Source organism: Triticum urartu, chromosome 3A, assembly GCF_056163025.1.
Source record: "Triticum urartu cultivar PI428250 chromosome 3A, HENAU_Tu73, whole genome shotgun sequence".
Classification (NCBI taxonomy): Eukaryota; Viridiplantae; Streptophyta; class Magnoliopsida; order Poales; family Poaceae; genus Triticum; species Triticum urartu.
Window position 1 is genome coordinate 129,956,908 of NC_141875.1, and position 23,855 is coordinate 129,980,762.

At 45.1% G+C, this 23,855-nt stretch overlaps 2 protein-coding genes across 2 annotated transcripts; one reads left to right on the plus strand and one right to left on the minus strand.

Annotated features, from left to right (window-relative positions):
* The first annotated feature begins 9,428 nt into the window (after window positions 1–9,428).
* On the plus strand, window positions 9,429–13,584 carry LOC125543269 (protein FLOWERING LOCUS T 1). The gene is made up of 4 exons (XM_048706565.2): window positions 9,429–10,116; window positions 10,214–10,275; window positions 12,718–12,758; window positions 12,867–13,584. The coding sequence occupies exons 1-4, from the start codon at window positions 9,907–9,909 to the stop codon at window positions 13,088–13,090; spliced, it is 537 nt and encodes a 178-aa protein (XP_048562522.1). The 5' UTR covers window positions 9,429–9,906; the 3' UTR covers window positions 13,091–13,584.
* Window positions 13,585–15,973: 2,389 nt separating this feature from the next.
* ABCD2 (ABC transporter family protein) lies at window positions 15,974–23,766 on the minus strand. Its single transcript, XM_048706569.2, has 10 exons — window positions 23,279–23,766; window positions 22,365–22,551; window positions 21,844–21,911; window positions 20,928–21,254; window positions 20,652–20,816; window positions 19,042–19,270; window positions 18,714–18,958; window positions 18,300–18,621; window positions 16,695–16,966; window positions 15,974–16,539 (listed from the first exon to the last, which is right to left on the minus strand). Exons 1-10 carry the CDS (start codon window positions 23,534–23,536, stop codon window positions 16,345–16,347), a joined length of 2,268 nt encoding a protein of 755 aa, XP_048562526.2. The 5' UTR covers window positions 23,537–23,766; the 3' UTR covers window positions 15,974–16,344.
* Between the last annotated feature and the right edge of the window lie 89 nt (window positions 23,767–23,855).

Sequence of the window (23,855 nt, forward strand, 5' to 3'; positions counted from 1 at the left end):
TAAGCTTCACGAATGGATCCCTACCATGTATTTTGTTGCCATGTTTGGGTGTTGTAGCATGTTTAGCTTGTTGCATTTAGATGGCTACTTGCTGTATATCACAGACCGGTGCCATATTTGAATTGCTTGCCATTTCCAAACCGTGTCTCCGATTCCGGTGTTCTTTATATCGATTTCAACCGAAATCACCTCACCTTTCCAGTGGCACACTTGGATTTCCAAGTTGAGGCCAGGTTCATTCATTCCTTGTCAAATCTTGCATATGCATCACATATCGCATCCCGCATAGCATACCATGTTTGCATCATGTGTTTGAGCTTTGCACGTGGTTGATTGTGTCCTTTTTGCTTGTTTGTATTTTTTGGGTAGAGCCGGGATACGAGTTCGCTAACGAGGAGCCCGTTGAGTTTGCTTTTGAGGATCCAGTCAACTCTGACAACTTTGCAGGCAAGATGATCATACCCTCGAAATCACTTCTATCTTTGCTTTGCTAGATGCTCGCTCTTTTGCTATACCTATGCTACGATGCCTACCACTTGCTTATCATGCCTCCCAATTTTCCATGTCAAACCTCTAACCCACCATGTCCTAGCAAACCGTTGATTGGCTATGTTACCGCTTTGCTCAGCCCCTCTTATAGCGTTGCTAGTTGCAGGTGAAGATTGGAGACCGTTCCTTGTTGGAACATTATTTACTGTTGGGATGTCATTATATTATCTTGTTATCTTAATGCATCTATATACTTGGTAAAGGGTGGAAGGCTCGGCCTCTCGCCTAGTGTTTTGTTCCACTCTTGCCGCCCAAGTTTCTGTCATATCGGTGTTATGTTCCCGGATTTTGCGTTCCTTACGCGGTTGGGTGATAATGGGAACCCCTTGATAGTTCGCCTTGAATAAAGCTTCTCCAGCAATGCCCAACCTTTGTTTTACCATTTGCCACCTAGCCTCTTTTTCCCTTGGGTTACCGGAGCCCGAGGGTCATCTTATTTAAACCCCCCCTGGGCCAGTGCTCCTCTGAGTGTTGGTCCGACTGAGCTGCCTGCGGGGCCACCTCGGGGCAACTTAAGGTTTGGTTTTACTCGTAGCTAGTCTCATCTGAGTGTGCCCTGAGAACGAGATATGTGCAGCTCCTATCGGGATTTGTCGGCACATTCGGGCGGTGTTGCTGGATTTGTTTTAACTTGTCGAAGTGTCTTGTAGAACCGGGATACCGAGTCTGATCGGAATGTCTCGGGAGAAGGTTTATCCTTCGTTGGCCGTGAGAGCTTGTCATGGGCTAAGTTCGGACTCCCCTGCAGGGATTTGAACTTTCGAAAGCCGTGCCTGCGATTATGGGCAGATGGGAATTTGTTAATGTCCGGTTGTAGATAACTTGAACCTTAACTTATTTAAAATGAATCAACTGTGTGAGTTACCGTGATGGTCTCTTCTCGACGGAGTTCGGGAAGTGAACACGGTGTTGGAGTAATGCTTGCGCAGGTTGTTCTCTAGTTATTCGTTCGCGCTTTGCCTTCTCTTCTCGCTCTCTTTTGCGAAAAGGTTAGCCACCATATATGCTAGTCGCTTGCTGCAGCTCCACATATTACCTTACCTTACCTATAAGCTTAAGTAGTCTTGATCGCGAGGGTGTGAGATTGCTGAGTCCCTGTGGCTCACAGATTACTTCCAAACCAGATGTAGGGCCTGATGACTCCGTTCTAGATGACGCTCTTGAGCTCAAGTGGGAGTTCGACGAGGACTCACGCCGATACTACGTGTCTTTCCCTGATCATCAGTAGTGGTGCCCAGTTGGGGCGATCGGGACCGTGTCGCATGTTGGGTTGATCTTTTATTTTGGCACCGTAGTCGGGCCATGAGTGATTGGATGATTTAATGCTATTTATGTACGTTGTTTGACGTGGCGAGTGTAAGCCAACTATGTTCCTTCCCCTTTTATTATTTATATTACATGGGATGTTGTGAAGATTGCCTAATTTGCGACATTGCTTTCAATGCGGTTATGCCTCTAAGTCGTGCTTCAACACGTAGGAGATATAGCCGCATCGAGGGCGTTACAATCAGTTAGTGGAAGCGGACGCTCTGGAACGTTAAACTGTGACCAGAACAGCTTGTCCACTTCACGATCTGTTTGATCTCGGAAGTATTCGGCCGCATCGACAGCACTCGCCGTCAAATCCAGATATGCGTCTGCCGAACTCCACAACCGATCCAGAGGGGCATACCGCGGATCTCCGAACTTCCTCCGCAGCAAAAAGAGCTTCCCAGCCACAATACCACCGGCTTCACGCAGCTCCTCCTTCTTCGCTCTCATGGCAGAGCGGGTGTCTTTGGTCGCCATCGTGGCCTTTTCAAGGTCCGTTGCCTTCGCTCGGTTTTCTTTTTCAAGGAACTGGCAACGGTCGGCAGTGTCTTTTAACTTTACGACCATCTTGGCCATCTTCTCTTTGATCTCGCAATGCGCGACCTTCTCGGCTCTTAACTCTTCGGCCGCCTTCAAAGCAGCCGCATTACTACTTCTTGCTTGTTCTTTGGCTCAGGAAAGTTCCGCCCGAAGGGTCTCCACGGTGGCGGCTCCATCTGCAGTCAAAACATATTAAAGATACTGCCATCACGCTGCTCTTGCTATGTGACATTCACCAGAAAACATCACTTACCCTGTGCCTCGTCAAGCCGCTTGTTAACAAGCTCGATGTCGGCATCTGCCGCATCCAGTTGTCGCTTTAGTTCGACAAACTCATTAGTCCGGCTAGCCACCGGAGCTTCCACCACCTGCACATAAAAGCAGTATGGTTATTACATCAGACTACGATCCTCTGTTTGCCGCCGCTCTCGGCAACAACCAGAGTCTCAGGGGCTACTATCTACACAGGGCACACCTAAAAATGTGTGGTACTATCACAAATGTATATCATTTTATGAACCTCAAAGCCCGTTAGTAGACTCATAAAGGCGTCATACAACCCGCTTTCGGCGGACGAAATCCTTTCCATCACCGTACCCATCAACGTACGGTGTTCTTCCGAGATGGTCGCTCGCTTTAGCAGATCCCTCAGCGCGTCCGACCGCATACCAGACGGTGCCGGACTCCTTTGTTTGCTCTCTTCAAGAGGCGGATGCTGGGGACTTTGGGTGACTATAGGATTATCTTCTGGCCTCACCGGATTCGGAGAGGCCCTCCGTGACGACACTTCAAGGTCGCCCGCTTCTTGAGCGGGGGAGTCCGGGGGAGGCGTTTCGCTCTCCATCATCTCCAGAAGAAGGTCCCCTGAAGACGAGCTCTGTTGAGAAGGGCTAAGATCCGAACTATAAGACAAATGCTTCGGTTATTTTCCTCGGAAGTAAGGTAGAATATCTTTACTATTAAGTATTTTTTGATCACTTACGGCTCGTTAGAGGGCTGATCCCCGCGCGGACTTTGTGCGGCAAGAGCACCCCCCAAGGCAGGACCCTCTGTTGGAGACTTCTTCTCCCGTTTGGAAGCCTTAGTTTCCAGATCTTCAGAGGCAGTCCTCTTCCTTCCCCGGAGCGAGGGAAGGTCAGAATCTTCCCCTTGGTTATCCTCCCTCATGGAGGCGCTCATTCCCTCGGTTGGAATTGGTAGCGATGGGGGCCTGCTTTCGCCCTCATTATTCCCCCCTTTATCTTCCTTTGAGGGCTCCGGGCAAGGTGCTAGCTCGAGCATCTTTTCCAGTACCGGATTGTCCAAACCCTCAGGGAGGGGGGCCGAACACCGAATCATCTTCACCTTTGTTAGCCAGTCCTAGTCGAAGAGCGATTTCTCAGAATGACGTCATGATAAATGAAAGACGGTGTGTTCGGCTAGAGGATTACTTACTTGGTCGGCAGTGCGGTTGCTGCTCAGGCCCACGTCCTCGGTAGTATCCGGACACTCTATTTGAGGTCCGAAGAATGATTTATACATCTCCTCGCGTGTCAGGCTGAGGAAATTCTGAATAGCGCGCAGTCCTTCTGGGTTGAATTCCCCACAAGCGGAGGGGCCGGCGTTTGCAAGACTGGACTCGACGAACCAGCATGACTTGCATTACCATAACCAAACTAAAATCTCCCTCGAAGAGATCCCGGATGCGGCTCTGCAATATGGGCACATCCTTGGCTGGACCCCAGCTCAGCCCCCTGCTGATCCATGACATCAGTTGTGGTGGAGGGCCCGAGCGAAAGGCGGGGGAAGCTACCCACTTGGCACTTCTGGGAGCGGTGATGTAGAACCACTCCCGTTGCCATAATCCGGACACCTCTGGAAAGGAACCTTTTGGCCACGAAGCTCCTGCAATCTTGCTTATTAATGCGCCTCCGCACGCTGCGTACTGCCCCTTGACCGTCTTTGACTTCACATCAAAGGTCTTGTGCCACAGGCCAAAGTGAGGGGTAATGCGGAGGAAGGCCTCACATACGACAATAAATGCCGAGATGTGGAGAAAGGAATCTGGGGCTAGATCGTGGAAATCAAGCCCGTAATAGAACATCAAACCCCTTACGAAGGGATCCAGAGTGAGGCCTAGTCCTCGGAGGAAGTGGGAGATGAACATGACGTCTTTGTTGGGTTCAGGAGTAGGGACGATCTGCCCTCGGGCGGGCAGCCGATGTGAGACTTCGGCGGTCAGATATTTTGCCTCCCTCAACTTCTTGATATCCTCTTCTGTGACGGAGGAGGGCATCCACCGGCCCTGGAGGCTGGATCCGGACATGATTGAAGATCCGAAGCACCTGACCTAGGCTTTTAGTGTTGGAACTCGAGGCGGGGGAGGGATTCGATTGAGCACGGGAGGAAAAAAGTAAAAGCCTTGACCCTTTATAAAGAGGGTGAATATCAAGCGTCCTCCTCGTGGCCGTTTGGGACTTACCTAGAATCTAGGAGTCCTAGGCGTGGTTGGGTTACCCACGCCCGTATTGATGAGAATCCCGTAATAAGGGGAACACGATCTCTGCTTTGACAAGACATGTCAAGAAACTGCCTTGTGTTATGTGCGGGGCTAGGTAGAGAAAAACGGTTCGAATAATCGTCATGGCATGATGTCATGTTGCCTAAACGTGTCAGCAGATTAGATTTGTGGAAATATTATTCTCTCTATGGTGGTATGTGGAACTTATTTTGCAGGGTCGGACACTATCCTTTATTTAAACTCTTCTGTGGTGTATCCGGGGGAGGAACCCGCCTTGCAATGCCGAAGACAACACTGCGCGTCAGACTCATCGTCATTGAAGCCTGGTTCAGGGGCTACTGAGGGAGTCCGGGATTAGGGGGTCTCCGGACAGCTGGGCTCTATCCTTTGGTTGGACTGTTGGACTATGAAGATACAAGATTGAAGACTTCGTCTCGTGTCCGGATGGGACTCTACTTGGCGTGGAAGGCAAGCTAGGCAATACGGATATGTATATCTCCTCCTTTGTAACCGACCTTGTGTAACCCTAGCCCCCTCCGGTGTCTATATAAACCGGAGGGTTTTAGTCCGTAGGACAACATACAATCATATCATAGGCTAGCTTCTAGGTTTTAGCCTCTCCGATCTCGTGGTAGATCAACTCTTGTAATACCCACATCATCAAGAATAAACCAAGCAGGATGTAGGGTTTTACCTCCATCAAGAGGGCCTGAACCTGGGTAAAACACCGTGTCCCCTGCCTCCTGTTACCATCCGCCTTAGACGCACAGTTCGGGACCCCCTACCCGAGATCCGCCGGTTTTGACACCGACAAAGGGCATTTATGACATTTCATGTCGGGTTGCCCCCTGGCTATAAATAGCCGCCCCCACAACCACTTGTTGGTTGGCTGCTCTAGAGAGAACTTGACACTTTTCATTTGAGAGCAACCCACCCACTGACGACTTTGAGAGAACTCTAAGTAAGGAAAAACCCAACCAGAGCCAAAGTGCTTGAGCATCACTAAAGAGATTGATCTGTGTGATCCGACGCCTGTTACCTTTGAAGACTGTCATTCTTCCAGACGGTTAGGCGTTATGTTTTGAGCACCCAAGAATCATTGTGGTGTTCCTGTGAACAAGTCTGTGAAGATTTTGGAAGTCTGCCTTGAAAACTTACCATGAGTGATTCGGCAAGGTCTAAGTGACCTTGGCTCAAGAGGATTACGGTGAGGACTAAGTGTCCTCTGAGTTAATCTCAGCCGCCTCAACCAGACGTACAATTGATACAGCAATTGAAATTGGTCTACCAAATCGTTGTGTCTTCACCGAGACTACCTGGTCTCAAATTCCTCACCTTACCTTTATGTTATTCCGCTGCTGAAGATTTTGTGATCTATGTTCTGAAGAATTTGAACTGAAGATTTTCATCATACTATTTTTCATTTCTTCAATTCATCTTTCTCATGCTTGTATGCTTGTATAATTGCATGTTTTTTCATGTTATTCACCTATATGTATACTGTATGCATGCTCTCCATTACTGTGATGAATTAGATGTCTCTCGTTTCTATTTCTTCACTCTGATCTTTGTCAAATTCATCAGAATTTGAAGAATTTCTAAAAATCTCTCATTTACACCCCCCCCCCTCCGGAGTAAACCTGCGCTTTCACATACCCCGAAGGTATGTTGTAAATTCTTTTTAGAACTTTTTGGATTGTTTAAATATGAAATTTGGGGGCTGATAGTACAATCTCGCCTAAAAGGCAGACCCTATGCTAGTCTCCCTCTATTTCATCCGCGAACTGCTTTGCTATCATGTCAGAACATTATATTGCAAGTTATCAATATGGACTACGCACTGACCGGGCTGGCTGTATAGCTGCAGCTAACCATGTCTGGAGGTGGTGTTTCTGTTCTCGAGCTCAAATGAGCTTGAACTCGGGTGAACAGTAAAATTCAAGAAAAAAATCAATTTGGTGCAAACATTGACAAATTTGAGTGCTCACAAAATTTCATTGTGAAATGTCACTTGCGAAAGTCATGGCAAAAACCCAAAATCGATGCTTCAAAAGTGTTATTCTCAAAAGCATTTTGGAGTGCTGATTTTGCCTCTTTTTTTGCCACGACTTCTACGGATGTCATTTCACAATGAAATTTTGCAAGCACTGAAACATTTTTTCGAAGTTCACCACAAGAAAAAAAATCATCATTTTTTGAATTTCTTTTCATTTTTTGCGATTTTACCGTTCAGCGCGTGCTCAGAGGAGGCCGCGAGCAGAATATGACTTTGGACCATGGCTGAACATTACAGTGCAAGCTATCGTCGCAACAAGAGCTTAAAGATTTTATTACGAAAAAGAAAGATGAAACACCACTGGCAGCACCGTACACATTGTTTTGATGAACACCGCCACGCTACGGCTGGAACGACAAGACGGCAGACAATGCGAGCCGCCGGCCGCAGGGGACTCGACACGTCGACGGATCTTTCACCGCGGGTAAACGAGTAGCGACTGCCGAGGTGTCGACGTCCCCGACGTCCCGCGGCCCAAATCCTGGCTCGGGTGGGGGTAATTAATCCCGGGGCGACCAAAAGTCCCGGGGCGAGCCAATGGGAACTCGACAGACTAGCCCCGGTGACGGGGACCGGGAGTGAGAGCTACGTGCGGGCGGGTGACAAAAAGGACGCGCCCAGCTAGGCTGGCCAGCGATGGGGCTTGAGTTCACAGGGACATGCCGCACTCTGCCGCGGCCATGCACCACCGATCCGTCCATTTGACTGTCTCGTCGTCGTCGCACCGGATAAAAAGACAGCTGGAAAACTCGCCCGCCTTTCTTTTCCGCTTCTCCGGTTCCATCGCGCACGTACGCAGGAGTACATGACGGCATGCGAAGATTGGAGCTTCCGTGCAAATGTTCCCGGCGAGCTATCTGGCTAGTACGTAGCTAGCTAGGCCCGCTGCGTATGGTTGGTCACGGTCACGGCTTTAGTGCAGGAACAGGAGTTCCATGTTTATGCCTTCCCTTTGCGATCTGAGCATGATGAAACAGTGTAAATTCTACAACATTATTGAGAAAAAAACAGTGTAAATTTTCATATTAAAAAACAGTGTGAAGTTCCGGTGAGCTACGCTAGCTAACTAGGCCCGCTGTGTATCATTGCATTAAGGAAGAAGCGGCAAAGAAGACGAGTACAACGCCTTTCGGTCATTACAACGTCAATCTCGAGAATTAGCAACCACACCCGCCACTCACAAGAACATATTAATGTTCAAACTAGTTTACGACATGTTGGCCCTGCCTTTCAGACTGGATTGGCAGTGATTTAGTATGCAGTTGATGTTGTAAACACCGCATAGGGTTTCGACAAGAAATGCTAGACATGCCCTTTTAAACATAGTTACGCTCAGTTAGCCGCGGTTGAACAATTTTACAATTCGATGTTGAAACATAGCCATGAAAGTAGGGGGGGGGGGGGGGGGGGGGGGATTAACCAAATGAAAAACAAATAGGGAAAATTGGATGGAAAGCTGGATCATCATAATTTATCTCAACGCCAAACAGATTCTTGATATTTCTAAATTTTGCACATGACCCATCTTCCGTAAAATAATCAGCTATACCTCATCTCTTACTAGGTATCGCATGTTAAACATTTTTTTAATCACGAGGGGAAGAGGTTCCTCACCTGAATTTCCATTAAAGAAGGCCCAAAGTCCCAAAGAGTTTTTACACGCCAAGGGGGAATATAGAGAGAGATATATACACCAAGTGGATACAGAGAGAGAGGGGGGGTCAATCATTGCCTCCTAACCGAGAAGCAAGTGACTCAAGCATCAGCCTCCTGGCACTGATCACGCGGGAATCTGGCCCATCATAGGACGGCATCATCTTTGCACTGCTTCCTAAGTTGAATAGTCGAGGGGGTCGCCGCATTGAAGACGACATCATTCATCTGTTCTCAGAGGTTCCAAACACACAACATCATCAATGAGGACACCGAGGTTTGCGACATCGACGCCGAAGTAGCCACGTCGGGGGGGGGGGGGGGGGGGGGGGGTGCAGTGACAAGCTGAAGAGCCGAGAGGGGTGGGGTTTTACCCCACTCAAAATTTAAATTGTGATAAAAGATTGATTGTTTGTGTTGTAAAAAAATGCACTCTCTAATCCATATTTATTATCGCTCAAATAGATATCACTCAAATATGTCCAGATATATCTGTTTCAGCGACAACTAATATGGATCGGAGGCTTATATCACCTGAATTTACAAAGAAGCGACTCCACACAAATCCTTTCCTCCCACCTAAATTTTCCTCTTGGTCCACCCCGGACACAAGCCCATTAGTTTCCCAGTAAAACAGGTAGCGGTTAAGAGCCTAACCGTGGGCTGGCTAATGAATTAAGTTTCGAGGGGACGCATAGAAAACATGGGGCTGTTGTATATTCGCTCTCCGCCTCTCTCATGCGCCGCACCGCACGTACCGCCAGCAGCAGCAGCACGGGCGCCTCTCCTTTCCTAGACGGGCAATAGGCCATTTGACCCACCCACTCCCCCCTTTTCCCAAACACGACTCTTCCCCATCGCCACAGGAGTCCGGACTCCGGACAGAGCAATGGACTTGGTGGCCGGCCGATCGATAGATTCTCCCCACCCAGGCCGTCGATCGACAGCAACCATCTAGGACTAGGAAAGCCTGAGTGCCTGACGCACGCGGTACGCCTCGGCAGCTGCTCGTGCTCCAGCAGGTAGCTAGCCTAGCCAGGGCCGTCGCGCTGGAGGAGCGAGCGAGCGAGCGAGCTAGTCCAGAGATCTCTCTCTCCTCTCCTCGCCTATAAGTACGTCAGGCGGTCGTGGTGCAACAGCAACGACGACGGCCTCACCGAAACCACACACACGCAGCTAGAGCTGCTAGCACGGGCGAGCTGAGAGAGCTGGCCGCCTTCACACACACACCGCCACTCCTGCTCGCCGGCGGCGGAGAAGGATCGGTGGTGACAAGAAGGAGGAGAAGAAGAAGAAGATGGTGGGGAGCGGCATGCAGCGCGGGGACCCGCTGGTGGTGGGGCGCGTGATCGGCGACGTGGTGGACCCGTTCGTGCGGCGGGTGGCGCTGCGGGTGGGCTACGCGTCCAGGGACGTGGCCAACGGCTGCGAGCTGAGGCCGTCCGCCATCGCCGACCCGCCGCGCGTCGAGGTCGGCGGCCCGGACATGCGCACCTTCTACACGCTGGTGAGTCCGCCGACCGATCCGGCTCCGCTTCCCGCCGTACGTCGCTCTAGCTCATGCTCCTAGACTGCTTACTCAAGTGGCTGCTGGCTGCGCGCAGGTGATGGTGGATCCGGATGCTCCAAGCCCCAGCGATCCCAGCCTTAGGGAGTACTTGCACTGGTGAGAGCAGAACACGCGCCGGCAAAACTCCTAGCGGCCTCCCTCCCTACTTCCCTAATCCCTAGCTAGCTTGCTTGCTTGGAAACATCCCCCCCCCCCCCCCCCCCCCCCCCCCATGCCGTGCCGTGCCCCTAACCTATACTACCATATATCCAATCTAAATTCAGATTTATTGCCTCAGGCAGATATTTGTATACAGTTGACGGGGCCAAATAGGATCTTTCCGCCAAAAAGGCCTCCGATCATTCGATGGGATTAATGAGGGATAAAACGATAGCTCACTCTCTCACGTGGTGTGGTGGAGGCATGGGTGCTTGGCCCACTCGCCACCTGAACTGAGTTCAATCAAATTCTTGACTTCTTGTGCACCCGACCTCCAAGTACATGCTAGGGCCCTAGCGGATTCCAAAACCAAAGATAAAAGTAAATAAACGAGAAGGAATGGCTTCTTCTTGATTTTATGCGCGGAGTGGCTAAATAAGATTAGATTCTTATTGAGTTATGTGTATATGATAATAGATTGGCATACATAGTTTAGGGGAATACGCATTTAGACGCACAATAATACAATTAAGCAACTAATGTGCCTATAAAAGAGTTCCACTATGTTTTTAAATCATCTCACCAGTTAGTAACTTCGAAATTATCTTATATAGTCCTATATATGGAAAAGAAAGCATGTTATCTCGGCCCATGCATGGGGGGCGCATGTACTTAGGAGAAGGAAAAATTATAAAGAAAGAAACACCAACATTTGCAGCACACACACACACAGCTATTCTAATGCACAAAGGTATTAAACTAAAGCTAAAAGTACGAAAATTCAAGATATACCAAATTACTGCTCCCTCTGTTCCATATTAGTTGTCACTGGTTTAGTATAAAGCTAAAAGTACTACTCCCTCCATTCCTAGATATAGGGTGTATAGTTTTTGGCACGAAAATTAAAGAACGCGCGTGGAGGGAAAATTTCATAAGTTTTGGGCAAGATTACACCTGACTAATTGACATGAGGAAATAGAGGAGCTTGCCCGATATAAGGAACTGTAATCAAATCCCTAAAAAATATATCCAAACGAGTGGTGCAATGCAATACACCTTATATTTTCGGACTTTTTCTCAAAAATCTATACACCTTACATCAAGGAATGGAGGGAGTAATATGGATGGAGGGCGTATGAAATAGGAAACTTGTTTGCATTGTACAATTAGAATCAAACCGGAATAACCGGGACAATTATATCTTTGCTAATTAGGGTTATCACATTATGGGTTTATATTAGCTTATGTTAAACATAAAATAGGCATATGCAACAATTAAACTAGAACAAAGGTAATTACACCATAAATGGGATTAAAAAATCAATGCTAAGTTAACTAGAACTTCTAGTGAAGTAAAGCAAGCAAAAAGCATAAATTTAAGGAAAATGAAAGGTTAGGATTGCTAGAGGTAGCAAATTGTTTTTTGTTCTATGGGAAGATGATATGTCTCGTCAGTCCGTTACTAATAGAACAAGAATGACATTTTACGAGTTTGCATTAAATTATATGCTCTAGTTCGCACATTATTAACTAGACTTGTAATGAAATGTATATTTTTAATAAAAAAAACTATATCCTTTGATAAGATGTATCCTACATATATTTAGCTAAAGATTTAAGGGGAGGGGAGGGGGGGGTCCTTATTCATTGTTTTGAGTTTGAACTATATATACCGTACAAGGCTACAAAATAATTCCTTCGCTTTTGCAAGTTTTAGAAGAGAAGAAAAATTCTCACAAGGTCTTACAACATTAAGCCAAACAAAATAAAGAATCGGTTGAGGACATTAATGTTATCTCTTATGCAATAGTATTTTCGTGGTGTGATCAGGAAAAATGCATAAGTGGAAGAAAATAAAAAAAAAGAGTCATCATCTAAAAAAACTAATATATAGTGCAACATGCCAATAAATGCATATCTCATGCTTTATTCAGTTTTTATTTTTCAAATAAAACTTGTGCAGCACAAAAATTGGCTTCGGCGAGAAATATTTATTTTAACACCATCAATTACTTAATTCCTGTGACGCGATATAAAAATCTAGAACACCGGCATGGAAGGCAATGTTTGCTTTGCACTTATATTGAGGCAGGGGGCGCCAAATTTGTATCCCTCTTTACATGCCCATGCTGGGGCTGCTTGACAACCAATTCGCAAATACCTGGATGGCCTACTCATAGCCTAAAAGGGTCACCCCAAAGGTCCAAACTGCAGAGGTTTCCTGAGACCAGAATCTCCTGCACAAACTTAATCATCAATTTCACTGAAGACTACTCATCTGCTCCATCTGTAAAGAAATATAAAAACGTTTAGATCATTATTTTATTATATTTCTTTACGGAGGGAGTGCTTTTTTGTAATTAAGTGCTGAACCAATATTAATGTGATCTACCGATGCAGGCTGGTCACCGACATCCCGGGGACGACAGGAGTATCTTTCGGTACAGGAGAAGAAAACTGATCTCACGTCTCACCACTTTATTATACAGAACTCAGCGTCGCTCTGGGCTCTAAATCTAATGGAACTTTTCGTACGGATGCATGTCCAGGGACCGAGGTGGTGTGCTACGAGGGCCCGCGGCCGGTGCTCGGGATCCACCGGCTGGTGTTCCTGCTCTTCCAGCAGCTGGGCCGCCAGACGGTGTACGCGCCGGGGTGGCGGCAGAACTTCAGCACCCGCGACTTTGCCGAGCTCTACAACCTCGGCCTGCCCGTCGCCGCCGTCTACTTCAACTGCCAGAGGGAGACCGGAACCGGCGGGAGGAGGATGTGATCATGATCACCAGCTCCTTGTAGTACGATACTAGTAGTATATGTGACCACAGGATATGACGATGATGATGATGGTGGTGAGGATGAAGTCGATCGTATGGGTGGTTTGATTATACAGGGCGAAATGGAGAAAGCATTTGTAATGTTCGAGATAATAACTATGCGTGCGACATTTTTGGTCCGATGCTCGTGCATGCTACGTACTTCTGAACCACACATTGAAAAGATGTTGGGATCCAACGGGCCAGCCGGGAGATCGTACGGAAATCAGATGGAAATTGTCGTGCGAGTAGCGTCGCTGTATTTGTAATGTATATGTGTGAACTGTCTTTATACTTTGTAGAAATGTATTATTGGGTGCTTGTGGTTCCACCCCACCTCCTCTCTACCGGAAGTAATTTTCTTACAAGCCGGCTATCTCTTCTGGTCCCAATATTGTTTTCGCGTCTTAAGAAATGTAACAGGTTATTTCTACGGCTTTCTATTTTGTGTTTAGCACAAGTAGTTTTGTGTAATCATTTGTTCTGAAATAAGCCAACATAATGAAGAATAAGAATAAACAAGTACTATTTGTTGAATCCAAGACACGATCTCAATACTCTAGAACCGCGAATAAAGACATCATTTTGCATTTGTTTTCTTATCTTTGTAAAACGTTCTTGTAGCAACAACTTGCATCTCGCGTGTTCCTTTAACAAGGAAAGACATTCAAATATGATTCAATGGTTGTGAAAACACATGTATCTATCATTTATATTGTTGGAAGCAGATAACAAACATTGTTCATGAGGCACGATTGCGGCCGAGGAAGAGGGCTACTCAAGAACCTAGAATACAAATGTCTATTTTTTTCATGTTTCTTCTTGTAGATCAAAGCTTTGTGTAGTCTAAACGTTACTTTCCTGTTCTCCCTCTCCCAAGGCCCTAGATAGCCATCACCGCTCCCTGCCAGCAAGGCCATAGATCCACTCCTCCTCCACCGGCTGCTCCGATGTAGGCACTGCGGTGGTGATGGTGGCACCATGCAGATTAAGAATAAAAGGTTTTCTTGACTCCTGGTCCGCCTCGTCAGCGGGGGTCTCGACAACGAAGTAAAGGAGGGCGGCAAATTGTATGTTACTACTCTTTTGGAGTGGTGGATCTGGTTATGTCTTCATGTTATGCTTTTAGCAGAGTGAGTGCATTGTGGCGCTTCGTGTCTTGGTCCTATGGCTCCTCCAACCGACGATGTTTGGCCAACTTCGACATTCGTTAGGGAGCATCTGATATTAGGTCTCTCTGCATCTGTCTAGCCGAATCTAGGAGGATCATCTAGCCCTTTTCGCCGCCTTATTATCTGGGATGGCGATCTGTTTTTCAAATCGATGTCATCCACGCCTTCCGGCTTTGATTGGTCTCAACGCGGTGTCAACAACGAAGGTCCAGAGACGGCATCGAGCTTCGTTCACAGCACACCTTTGGCGAGTGCAAGAGGAAGACGGGTATCAATTTTCCCAAGGACCTGTGTGTAATTTTTAGTTTATGTAAGGATGACCTTGTAAGGATTGGTCTGCTTTAATAAATGGATTTTGGCCTTTTCGCAAAAAAAAGTGCTCTAAACATTATGTAAAAGGTTATTGTAGAAACAACTCACATATACCTTTCATAAAGAAATACATTCAATATCATTCAACCTTGCAAAAAAAACCTATTTATCATTTGTGTTGTTGGAAGCAGCTGAGAGCACATATTAGTAAAATTATGTGTAAGCTACTGTTCATAACGCATAAGGGGCCTGCTCGAGTACATTACCTTTGCTACCACCAATCTTACTTCGCTTTGCACTTCTGCAACTTTAAATCCTTGTTTAAAACGTGTGAATTTCTTATGTTAAATTCCTTCAATTGTAATGCATACTTTAAATTGTGTGCACATATTTCAAAAGTTATGTACACCTACTGCTTATATAGTTTGCATTTTCAGAAACTATCTACAAAACGTAGAATATCATAACTCAGATGACTAGGTTCCGTGTGGTGAAACCTGCCCACATGGGTCAAGTCTTAGACTTGGCATAGGTGGTCACATTTTCTTGGATTCATTTTAGCATTTTCAGTGCTGCTCTTTAAGCGGTATGGCGTATTCGTCAATTTTTGTGATTAAGGAAAAAATTAAAACATGTTAAGATATTTGTAAAAAAATCTCAAGAAAAAGATGTAAAAAAATTCAAATATGTGTGCTCACAAAAACAAAAACAAATGTATGGCCATATGTGCATGAAAAGAACTAGGAAAAGTATGTATACATCTTTTGTGATTAAAGAAATTTTATGTCTTATTATGCACACTAAACTTGTTAAGATAGTTGTTACGATTTTTTACATATTATGGCAAGTATACATCTATGGGATTTCTAGAATACTTACATGCACAAACACATGGGTGATATGTATGTGGAACTATAATATCAAGATTATACTAGCCGGTTGTGCGTACGTCTCAGGTAGCAATAAATGGTCTACATATTGTACAGGACGGTGGCATTGGTTTCAACATAGCTTATGATCCATACACGCTCAAAAGAAAAAAGGAAAAACTTATGATCCATACGAAACTCAGAACTCGCACTTTAGGCCGGACCAGGATCTGCACTGAGAAAACACACAGACCAGTTGCTATTGGCTATTGGTGAATTTCCCTTCCTAGGAGAATACAAGAAAGAGAAAATGGTATCAGTCTTCACCAGAAGATTTTGTCACGCGACAGTTGCTGAACATCAATACTCAAAACTGTTCCTCGTGATCTAAACCACTCTATAGAGCTGAGATTCCTTACAGTTGCTAGAACATAGATAGCAGAACAACAAGATAAACCAACAATGAAACAAAAATTACAACTGTCAAGCGTGAAATAAATCAGCAGAGAAAACTCAGATAAAAATGAAAATGTTTTGGTAACAGCAGTGCAATATCAACCATACATAAACATATGCTATAGTTCATTCTAAACTATCAAAGCATAAACATAAACAAAAAGGTGAGATTTTTCCAGGTCCTAAAGTGTATCCTGCTAACAGGTTGGTTAGTAGCACTGCCACAATTTTGCCAGTCCAGCTGTAAGATTAACCTCGTCAACATTCCAGCTTCAGTTTGTAAGTTGTAACGACGAACTTGTGGCCATGGGATCCTTGGTAGGGAATCAATATTTACCATAGCGGGTTAAATGTGGGATAAGAAAATTGAGAAAGGGGCCTAAACTGGTTCGCATGCTGAAGTTCTTATGATGTGAATGGGGATGATTCTTCAATTGATTTCTGATCTGTGGGCTTTAGCTCCCAGTTACGAGGGCTGCCAGTTGTCGAATCAGACTTTGAAATGTACAAAACCTTGTTGTGGAACCTGTGAAGTGTTCTCCGGTGACCGACACTTATATATGTGATCCCTGCAGCTTCAATCTGACTGTATAGATGAACCTGTGCCAGGGGAGAAATAGTTAAAACGGCCTCAAGGTATACCTATTTGTGCAATTCAGTAGATCTATAGGTGATAATTCCAGAATTGGCCTTTTTTGACAATTCATGGTACAAAGCAGCTCGTAAGAGTGACAACAGCTTATATAGATTGTTACCTCGTTTATGTCATCTAGTGCACTTGTGGACTCGTCCAGTAGGACCAGAGTTGGTTTTGCGAGTAACAACCGAGCGAATGCAAGACGCTGCTGCTCCCCTAGCGAAAGAACACTGGCCCAATCATGGACAGAATCAATGCCATTGAAACGTGGCAATATGTAGCCCAGCCTAACAACCTCAAGTACTCTGATCAGTTCATCAGTTGAGGGCATCTCAGGCTTGGCACCCAACCCATCTGACATGGAGACTTCAGACAGAAAGGAAAGAGGAGCTGGTATTCATAAAAAATAGCACAACTTTAGGTCAGTCGCACATGAATGTTTCAGAATCAGAAAATAATCATACGTTTGTTCCGCATCTAACAACAAAATTCAAACAACTGTAGTACTCCTACAAGATCAGAAGGAAATTACAAATAACCACTACGATTTTTGCATTTTACTTCTGTTAGATGGTTGGACCCTTCCCCGGACCCTGCGCAAGTGGGAGCTACATGCACCGGGCTGCCCTTTACTTCTGTTAGATGGTATTAATCTACATTGTCTTAACACTGAAATGAACATGCTAAATTTCAGAACTATCCCGTGGTATTACTCCTTGAACTTTTTCCAAATGCCTAGATATTTTGTGAAGTATGTTAGTTTAAACACCATAATACTTCTCATTTAGGCATAAATTGTAACACCTCCAAATTTGCTAAAACCAACGCCACATGCAATGGATCACAGATGCATACTGTAACTCACTTGGACTTCCATCCCCGCTCGACTCAAAATGGTTAACCTGGAGTTACTAGGCATGGTGCTGTTGTGTTTCTGTGCTGTCTAAAGACTTTGAAATCGTCTAAACTCTGCATGTTGGATATATCGAACTCCTACAACACACATGAGGCAAACTGTACCAAGGTGTTACAGGTACATGGACTAATAATGGCCCACGATACTTGCATTTCCCTGCCCTCTTTTCTCATGCTCTCAGACCAAACCTTCATGTTGCTGCTTAAGATCAGGAATGGCTAATGGGACACTGATGAATTATCTGCTCTGATGCAACTTCTGTAAGCAAGAAACATTGCGTTCGGCTGGACTGACGACTGACCGGACTAGAAGAAAGTTTCCTTGATGTATTCATGTTTTGTTTTCATCTCTCTCTAGCTGGGATTTTAGTTTTGGTATTCTGTAACTCACTATGTACTTTTCTGGTTTCTGATTTTACTGAAACTTTAGCCGGGGGGCTCCCCTCCTGACTTCGCTAAAGTAAAATAAACGGTACGTTATCACTGCCAAAGACTCGAAACAAATGAATAAATATTTGACCATTCAACAAAAATAAAAACTCTATGCTATAATTACCGTATATTAGGTATGTCCATAGGTACTCTTGTTCAAAACAAATTCATGTTGGGAGAAACAAAACAAAGATTGGTGTGATCATATGAGCAATTATGTTTTCACCTTTTCCTTGATCTTTCATGTATTAGTTACTTTTTGGATTACCATTATACAGTTCGTGCACAATTTCCATTTGACTCAACGTCCAAACTGATGTAGTCTGCACCTATACATGGTAATTTGCAATTAATACCTCCCCGTGAAACAAATTACCTTTTGTCTGAGCGTCATTAGTTGGTGACTGATGCGTATCTGCAGTCCATGTAGGATAGAGCAATTGCTGACGAAGAGTACCCAAAACCATATATGGTCTTTGTGGGACAAAAAATATGCCATTATCTCTTCTCTGCTTGGAACTTTGCAATAGTTCTTCACCCTCCGGCTTTATGTTGGATGGCTCATTAGAACCTAAATTTGCTGTCTGAAGCTGCCTAGAATCTCTGGCATGGTATATGATATTCCCAGTGCCACTAGTCCAAAGGCCAGCCAAAGCACGGAGCAATGAGGTCTTCCCGCAGCCGCTGGGTCCCATCACCTAAAAGTAATAATGAGAACACCACATCAGTCTGATGTCACCAGTATTATTTATGTTACTGATTGTACAACCAGATATAAGACATGAAATACCAGTAGGTGGTCCTTGTCTTTTAATTCCATACTGAAGTCAGTGATAAGAATATTTCCACCCCTAGGTGTTAACAATGTCAAATCACAAATCTCTAGAACTATGCCTGGCTCAGATTGCATTTGTGATCCATTAGAACTAAGAACAGAAGGACTGCCGCTCTTGAAAGAGATGTTGATCCCATCAATGCTATCACGTTGGGGTGATAGAGAAGACTCATTTTCACCCAATAGATCATCAAATTCACCTGTGGTTTAAAGTTCAATTAGGTTAACCTAGGCACCTTAGCAAGTACTGTAGCAGAGAGGGAGGGGGGGAGGGAGGTGTTACCTAAACGATCAATGACAGCTGAGAATGCACTAATTGACTGAAACTGGAAAACAATGAGAGAAAAATCACTGAGGATGTGATTGAAAGCAGACACCGATTGGTTTATTACTCCAAACTCGATTTTTCCTGCAAAGAACATTGGAGCAACAACTGCAGCTGGCAGGATTTGAATTAAATATCGGTAACCATTGGTGAAGAACTCCAGATTCCGGGATGCTATCAGTAATTCCTACAAGGATAACAAAAAATCAAACATCGGATTATTCGCAAATATAAATTGCATCATGAGTTTCTAGTTGAACATAAAAGTATAGAGAGAGCGAAGCTGACACAGAGTGCCTGTTTTCAAGAGTGGTGGTGGCATGGTGCATTCCCTCACGACAGTATAAATGCATAAGCATGAGTTTGTTTTGGGACCCGGAAATCATCTAAATTTGGAAACCTTTTTTAGAAGTATACGTGTTCCATTTACATCAAATCATGTAGACACACCTAAGAAAGCACTGGAAGGACACCTGGCCCCGTACTTCTGCACAAACAACCCCCGAACAAAGACAACCACAAAAATAGACCTGGTTACTGGGTGAAATATATTTAGTCTAGTGGCAGGAGAAGCTTATGACTGCAATGTAATACCAACAGTTTATTACAGCATGATAAGAAAAGCAGTATTAATAATTTACTTTAAACATATAAAGAAGCATATTAATGTGAAATGCAACCTATGTAATACCACATCCAGAGAGAAATAAATTTTTAGACATTCAACATGCTTTTCTAGCTATCATGACATTTTATTTCGCTCGCCGATCTTGCTGATGCTGAGGAGATTGTGGCAACACCGCAAATCATGTGTCCTTGACAATGCACAGCCCGACTACAACAAAGATCTGGAAGTTAGTTGGCACTAAGAAGCCAATGGCACGCGCAACCACCTACCGCATTCCTTGTCAGAATATTGGCTCAGGCTCTTTTGTGTAGTTTTGTGGCAGCTTCAGGCTGCAGTTTTCATAGTTGGTTGTTAGGCTCTTGGTCGTGTTTTGGGTCATTATCACCTGTGGTGTTGTATCTTTTGCGCCTTCTCGGCGTTTCTTCCAATGCAAAAATATACTCTTTGCGATGTGTTCTAGAAAAGTAATAATTATTTCACCTGCCACAGTTATCATCATAGTTGACAATCTTTTAGGATATCATAATATTAGCATATCTGGTATCTCAATGTTTTCAAACTACATAACATGACTCACTAATATGAGTAGCAATTTACAGGATTATCAAGGACAGGCAAAGTTTGGTCTAGAAACCATGGGTGTTTTGCTTTCTGGTGAAATGTGTTATAAATAAGCGATTGAGGATTATTTGAGAAACTCATCCAAATATCCTAATATTCTTTTGCAAAATATAAATGAGTGCTAGAAGAAAAACTTGTGGGTGCTTCTGGTTTATTGCAAGCTTGCAGCTCTACTCCACCCACTGCTTAGCAGGCTTACCTACTGATAAATGACCCAATGGCAGCTTTCATAATGTCAGAACTCAGAACTAACAAGGAAAGTGGAGCAAAACAAATGGGAATATAAGGTGATAAAACAGGCTATACAAGCAATGCTTACACTTAGGTTTTCGTAAGCCCTCCTGAACCGATCCAACAGAAGTTGCAGTTCATTTTCCTCACCACCGTAAAAAGCAATTGATTCAGCGTTTTCTCTAACACGGACAAGCCCGTAACGGAAATCCGCTTCTTTCTTTTCTTGCATGAAGTTCAAGTTGACCAAACTCTGTCAACACAAGCATGGCAAACTATTAGTTACATGAATAACGAAAGAATGTGAACAATTATATCTATTTTGATTCAAGTTATAGATAAATAATGCTGGTAAAAGCCTTACCTTACCAAGGAAGACACTAATAGCGGTCCCTCCAAGAGAATAAACAATAAGAACAATGAATAATGGTGGATAGATCCCATAAAGGATATTGCTGAATGATACCAAATCCACGACAGCATTGAGAAGTGTCAGGGAAAACGCAAGCGCAGTTCCAGTGAATGCACTTAGGTCATCATTGATCCGCTGGTCTGGATTGTCTATTAGTGATTGAGACTGAATCTTGTAGAATGTTCTGTTCTTAAAGTAGCGCTTCATGTAATAACTCGTCATCCAAGATCGCCATCTTAAAGAGAGGGTTTCTCTTGCATAGTCCCTCAAGACAAAGAACTGTATAGCAGTGCAAGCAGGAGGTTGCAAATCAGAACATAAGATTAAGAGGTACACTAATTGCTGAATCTGCAACATGAGAAGCAACGTAACGAATACAGCTCCTAATGATGAATGCTAATAGGAGCATAGCAATTCCAGACACTTCTGGGAACCAGGAGCAAGAGTAAGATCCTTGCAGCTTTAGTCCTCTAGTGCAAAGATCAAATGTTCAATTGTGTATTACTTTTTCCGGGAGTTGGGGACCTTTTGCTAAATGGAAGAGATAACCAGGTAGATTTTAGGTAAAACATCAACAATAAATTTAGCTACAGCCTCTGAAACAACTAGAAAATATGAACATCGTGGATCTAGACAACCCTGGAAAGGATACCTATCATGATATACAAACCACTGATACTTAACACAGGAAACCACAGTTATGTTCCCTCTGTAAATACTAGTCATTGATTGTTAAACAGGACAGTGCACTAATGGAGAAAAGATTACTCATAAGATAGCATCATCTGATACTATCAGTTTTCATGTCTAGTTGCTACAAATAGCAGCTTGAAGAGCAATACCTACAAAAGGGCAGCAATATGCTCACCGGAACTCCTACAGCGAAACCTCCCAAGTAGTACAGCAGTTGCTTGGTAAATTGTTCCTGGTCCTTGTCTTGAAAGAGACACCACTAAATATGTGTTAGCAAGTAAAAAGATAAGATGAAGTACATTCACTTTGAATTATATGAAGTGACACCTTCAGTTATGAGTACATTCACTTTGAATTATATGAAGTGAGACCTTCAGTTACGCCCTATCGCTTGATGCTACATTTGAGATAATAAAAACGCCCTTTATCGGAAAAAAAGAAGTTACGCCCATACAGAAGGCTGAAACATAATTTCTTATCTACTTTTTATATTGCAAAAGATTCAACCGAGGTATGTCATCTTTAGTATCACTCAATTTTTATGTGGAACAGAAAACTGTTAATCGCTCCCTCTCCTACCCTCTAATCTTAATCACGTGCACTGGCAAAGTGGCAATTATGTGTGTGTATGTTTATTCAGAACACTAACATTCAAGCTACCAGTTCTTAACAGTTTTAACAAAAGATGAAACATACCGGCAAGGGCGTTGTAGAAATCACGACCCAGAAAGTTGAATCCAACACTAATCCCTGTAGTCGCCAACGTGAGAGCAAATACACCAGCAAGCTGAAGCCTTGCTTGGACCTTGTCCTCTGACCACCAGTAAGGGGCGGCGACTTTCCAAAATCTTCTAGCTAGCGTTTTGAGGTCTGTACCAGCTCTCTATCAGCATGAGATGAAGGAAATATGCATCCATTAGCAACGCAGCAAACAACAAACCAGCACAAGAGGCACCAGCATTTGCAGAGTGACACGCACAGCGCCCAAAATGCCATTCGCTGCAACGACATGGCATGTAGTTGAACAATGGATGTCGGGTCAAAGCAGATCTACGGCTAGTAACCGCAGCACAGCATTAGGCGAAACAAAAATAATAATAAACAGAAGTTAAGACTGAACTCCTTTCCCTAAAAGGAACTGCGGCTAATAGCGCAATGCGGACCCTGTGCAAAAACTGGAACTGCATTTTTAGAATAACGATCCTATAATCTTATGCTGTTTGGCCATGCAAAATCAACCTCACTGAAGCGCATTGCAGCGACATCACGATAGCAAAGCAGACAAACTGGCACTTTGCTTGTGCACGACTAAACAATGCAGACTGTGATCTTATGATTGGTTTGTGAATTGCAGTACGGCCCTGTCGCTCTGAATCCGCCCGCTGAACTGCGAACCCCTGCATGATCTAGCAAAATCTAGCAATGCGGCAGGACGCTAAAGCTATTATTAAGCTAGTAGAAGCCAGTTGCAACACAGACCTAAAGCTCAGAAGCCAGAACGGAAAAGTAGGAACTGTAAAACCATACTAAGTGTACTAAGCTCAAAGCGGAGCAGAGCAGAGAAGACCACGCCCAAAAGGCCACGGCGCGGCACAAAAGACCATAATCACCTTGTCCTCGCCTCCTGGAGGGCCAGGGGAGTCGCTGGAGGCCTCTGATGCGGCGGCGGCCGGAGGAGGGGCCGCCGCCCTCCGTCGCCCGCGGCGGCGCATGGCGGGGGGCACCGCGGCCCGGCGGAAGGGGAGGCCGAAGCGCGGCGACGCGGAGTGGCCGAGGCTGCGAGACAGCTGCCGCGGGAGCGATGGTGGTTGCGGCGCGGACGAAGTGGTGGGGAAGCAGCAGCATGTGGGCACGACGAGTAAGTGCATCTTCCTCGCCCACTTTTTAAAATCCTCTCTCCTCGACCACCGACCGACTGCCTCGTCGTGGCAAGCGAGCAATGGCGAGCGCCGTGGACCACGGCGCGGCGGCGGGCGTGGGAGGCGGTACTGGCGGAGCAGAGACGCTACGGTTCACGCTGCTTCGAGTCGACCCGCGGGGGAGGCGGACGGGTCGCTGACATTCTGGCCACCGAAGGATAGTGGCCCAGCTGCAGCCACCCCATCTCCGGGACGAAGGCATGCCGCGGGGGCGGAAGCAGCACCACACGCATCCTATCTTCTGAAACCAGAAACAGCGCGTACACCA